The sequence below is a fragment of the Oncorhynchus keta genome, chromosome 34 (assembly GCF_023373465.1).
Source record: "Oncorhynchus keta strain PuntledgeMale-10-30-2019 chromosome 34, Oket_V2, whole genome shotgun sequence".
Lineage (NCBI taxonomy): Eukaryota > Metazoa > Chordata > Actinopteri > Salmoniformes > Salmonidae > Oncorhynchus > Oncorhynchus keta.
This window is the reverse complement of record NC_068454.1, coordinates 42,962,024-42,966,744: the sequence shown is the minus strand read 5'-3', so window position 1 is coordinate 42,966,744 and position 4,721 is coordinate 42,962,024. Positions and strand designations below refer to the sequence as shown.

The 4,721-nt window shown below is 40.6% G+C and overlaps 1 protein-coding gene across 1 annotated transcript; it reads right to left on the bottom strand.

Annotated features, from left to right (window-relative positions):
- Positions 1-684: 684 nt before the first annotated feature.
- LOC118366510 (protein Fer3-like) lies at positions 685-3,255 on the bottom strand. The gene is made up of 2 exons (XM_035749130.2): positions 2,446-3,255; positions 685-830 (listed from the first exon to the last, which is right to left on the bottom strand). The coding sequence occupies exons 1-2, from the start codon at positions 3,023-3,025 to the stop codon at positions 793-795; spliced, it is 618 nt and encodes a 205-aa protein (XP_035605023.1). The 5' UTR covers positions 3,026-3,255; the 3' UTR covers positions 685-792.
- Between the last annotated feature and the right edge of the window lie 1,466 nt (positions 3,256-4,721).

The following is a 4,721-nucleotide window of genomic DNA, read 5'->3' as shown; positions in this document are numbered from 1 at the left end:
GTATGGGCATTCGCACAAGGCCAGTGTGTTAGAAATTCCCTGATTTGCCATTGAGTACAAATCCATTCACCAGTCCTGACAGTTTCACCGCAATATACTCACAGACACTACAAAAACAACACATATTCATAATAAGTATCATGAATATCAAAACGTTCCATTTGACAACATAATAAATCATGTATGATTGTCAATTGATTAAAGATACAGTTTAAACAGCCCGCCACATCAAAATAAAAACAGTTAAATAAATAATTATAATAATAACAAAAAAAATAATATTCTTCGATGATTAATAAATAAATAAAGAAATGAAATAAATACATCAATTAATTAGGTTCAATTAACTTGCGGAAAATGTGGGTGTCACACAAAATGAACAACAGCTAAAGGTTTCAAATGAACACACGGGCACTTCAGTATTACACTCAGAAAAAATGGTTTGACCAAGGTTCGTTCGGTCCCATGCCAGGCTGCTTCTGTCCCCTGTGAGAAATGCCATCCCCATGGGCTTAAGTCTGGCCCCGGTCCCCCATCCCCTGTAAAACAACAGGCAACTCCAGAAAAACACTGCCACTCCATTACCAATCGAATATTACCACATTCAAATATTAAAGCCTGTGAGGGGAGTGGCTAGCTGCAGAGAAAGGTGCATGAACTGATATGAAGTCTGCAGATGTCACTCAGCCCCTGATGTGATGTTGCCATTGAAACAAAGACAGAAGGCGGTTGGTTATAAATCCCCCGCCAGCAGCCCCCTGTCCAACGTACTTTGGGTTGCTCCATCCTGAGTTAATCCCACTTTATCCAGGAGAGCCGGGCTGTCAGATCTAGAGTGAGACGGGGGACAAAAGCAAGGCAAACATGAGGCTTTAAATACATTTTAATGATCGTTTAACAAGTCGCAGGTCCGAGCAAAGGGGTACACTCACTCCTCAATGCCCCCTCCGAATGGATGAAGTGAAGCCCCACAGAATTGGTTAACTAAAGTAAATAGGCAACCATTGAGTGCAGTGACAATACTTGTGCTCTGGCAAAGGGGATCTTTTGTGCACCCACGCCAAAGAAAAAGACAGCAGGGGGGGGGGGACACACACACAACAAACAAAGCAAGCTGTTTAAGTGACACAAACTCAATTCAGAGCCAATGATCTTTGGAGTTGGCTGTCAACCATTAGCATATGCTCTCCCTCTCCTCGTGCTAATGTCATTTTAATCACTTGGTAGGATACGTCATCCTTCCTTGGGTTTATCCTGTGTGTTGTTTACATTTTCGTGAACGGGGTTTGGTACGGTGCCAGACCCAATTTGAAGTCACAAAACATATGGGCCATGCATGTACTATTGGTTGTAAAAGTATAATTCCAAGTATAGTAAAGTATACATTTACTGTAATTCCATCCATGTATAGTGGGTGGACATATTGCTAGAGTTTCTTCAGTACCACACTTAAAATAATAATTATTCGTTTTCGGACCAAATGTTACCTGCACCCCAAAGAAATCTTGGCCCAAACTTAGCTCCAACTTGAGAAAATGTAGGCATCAATTCAGTCAATTTAAAAGTATGTGTTTGCTCAACGTGTCTCATAACTTATGTTCATTCAACTAGAAATTATTATTTGTGCGTAACTAAAAAAGGCTGCGCAACTGGTAACACATACACAGTGCTGTTAACATACAACGTTTTCAGCGTGACATATATGACACTCGTTGACATTGTGCATGTTCATTTATACAGTACCATTATTCAACATGTCCTCACCTTGGGATTTAACTCACAGCTTCTTGCTTCGTGGCATTCCAATCTGCCTGCTATGTCATCGTGTCTGTGTCAGTTATTGATCTGGCTATTTGATTTACTTTGATTTGATTGACTTATTTCGGCCATTTCCGTTTAGTTTGTATAGTATCTAATATCGGTGGGGCATATTACTCTATTTTAATGTTACTCCTTAACAGTTTTTCTTGAGCACTTTAAAGTGCAAAGTTTAGCAATAAAGGTGAACCAACCGTTTGTGAGTTCAAATCCCAGGTGAGGGCATGTTGATTATTAACTGCTGTATAAATGAACATGTATGTTGTATGTTAAAAGCACTGTGTGTGTAATTAGCTCCACAGCCTTTTTTGTTGTTGTTGAGGAAAGATGGCAAAATACTACTTTCTAGTTGAATGAACATATGAGACAATTTGAGCAAACACATCCTTTTAAATTGACAGATGTTTGGCTATGTTTTCTCATGTTGTAGGTAAGTTTGGGCTAGTTTTGGCCTTCTGTAGGATCTACTGCACCCGTTTCTATTTAGCCGTTCAATCTTTGAATGAAAGAGATTCAAAATGTAATTGTGCAAGCAACGAATCAAATTGTGTATGACTGTAATCTCATTGCATAATCTAAAAATGGTTCTATATGTCGGTAATTAGGCAATTTGTATTATCTGCTCACCGCTTGTGTTCCAAATGGCATTGGTTTGATTCTTGTAACCATTCTTCATGCATTCGTCCACGTACGACTTGGGGTCGCAGCCGGAAATCAGTATCTCTCTCAGGAGGGCAATGTAGGCAATGGCCAATCTCAGTGTATCAATCTTAGACAGGCGCTTCTCGTAGGGAAATGTTGGCACGTGGCACCTTAGCTCTTCGAACGCAGAATTGATACTCAGCATCCTCTTCCTCTCCCGGATGTTAGCGGCGTGTCGCTGGATCTTGTACGGATGATGGGGCACGAACCGCCGCTGCCTGCGCTTGCTCATCTCGTGGGGCTCGTCCACAGAGGAGCTGTCCACTTCAGCACTGGCTCCAAGGCCGGGAGACTGCGAGTCCAGGTCGGTGAAGGTCATCTGTGTGTCAGGGAACATGGACTGGCCACCGAACGAGGACCAGGGCGAAAGCTGGCCCGTGACCGCGGTGCAGTCAAAGAGGAGAGTGTCCAACTGGGCCTGGAACTGGAAGTTAGGGTCCATCTGGCCCCAGAAGGCAAAGTCTGTGGTGCCATCTTGATCCAAGTCAAATAATATATCTTCCATTTTTTAAATCTTACTTTTCAATTTGATTCAACAAGCTGTGTTCACCCGGCAGGAGAAAACGTGTAGCCGGCTGCACGAAATAAATTGTTGTTCAGACATCGGTGCCTAGTTCAAAAGTGCCTAGTTCAAAATAAAGTGCTTGTGGGAACCGTCGGGTGTGCACTACCTGTCACCTGTAATCTCTGGACTGTGTGACACTCACAGTAACACATCTCGAGGATTAAATAGTTCCCGGATTTCCATGTCTGGCGGCAGGGGGTTCGCGCATTTTCTAAAGGCTGAAAAGGACCTCATTAGGAAACATGCCCCCCTCCTAATAGATCACTCATTGACTATTAAAACGCGGAGTTAGAGATACAAAGGAATCAGTTGATCTTGCAATTATAAACTTCCCTCAAATGGTTCCCTATACAACGAGCAAAGAGTATCCTAATATCTACAAAGAAAATGACTATTTGACATTCATTCCTTGAGAGGGCTCTTTCTCAGTTTTGCCCTGTGTGTAGCACTTGCTCAACCGGGTGGCATCTGAATAGAATAGCTTTTTAATTAGTACTCAGCTCGCGCCACACAATACTGTCAGAAACGTATGATAGCACTCTTAATTATCAAACCACAGATGTGATGTTCATTAATGTTGATAGGCCTACGAAACAAGCAATGTAAGACACATTATTTATTTATTTTCAAGTTGGTACGGATCGAATTTTAAATACAGATGTAACATTTTAAATGCAGATGGAATTTTAAATGTAAGGATCATCCGTAGCCCATATTTTAGAAAAACGGAATATTGTGTCATGCAAGTGAGTCTCTATATTATTTGCCTGCATCAACTTGGCTATTGCATTTTGTTAGTTATTTTGCATGTCTAAAATAATTGCTCTTCGAAAACAACAATTAAAGCAAGTTGAAACAACACTTCTTATTCATTCGTACGGGATTATTTTGGTCTGCTCACCACATAAAACAAGTTGATTAGCATATTATATGATTTGTATTAGGCCTATGACGGATGATATGGCATCTAATTATGCTAAATGTAATGATATGTTGTGTCTGCTGCCTATTTACTAAATCATGTTTATATTTCCTAACATAAGCTTTTGATCTTACCAGCCTCCAACGAAGCTTGCTGAAAGGGGAGTGTTTGTCATTGCAAACACAGAAATCAAGCCTGCTGTCTCTTTTAGTGGTTAGAGTACCAAGACACATCCTCTAGCGATTTTTGCATTTTTACTGTTGAAAAGCGATATCCCAAGAATAAATAGGCCCACAGTAAAGTAAACACGCTAAAGTTTAACGAAAAATACTTTTTTTTTTTTTTTTAGACACACCTGATCATTTCAAAGAGTGGGGCATTCAAGGAGTTGGTTTGATGTGAATCCGTGATGTCCTCAGCCTTCCCCTTGCTTGAGGAACAATTCAGGAGCAATAGAGTACAAAAAAAAACAAAAAAAGAAGAAGGCCCACACACTTTCTTGTGCTACTGTATGTCATAACATACCTGGACCACCTATTGAGATGTGCCTTTTGTTAAGTAAATCAGTTGTTAAATGAGGGGAAAAAGGAGCCCGGAGTGCCACTTTAAGCATATCATGAACTGTAAACTCAAAGGCATTTTTCACTCAAATACTTCGAGCAAGTTTAACTCAAAGTCAACGAAAAGTCATTATTACTTCAAACGTGGCACTGA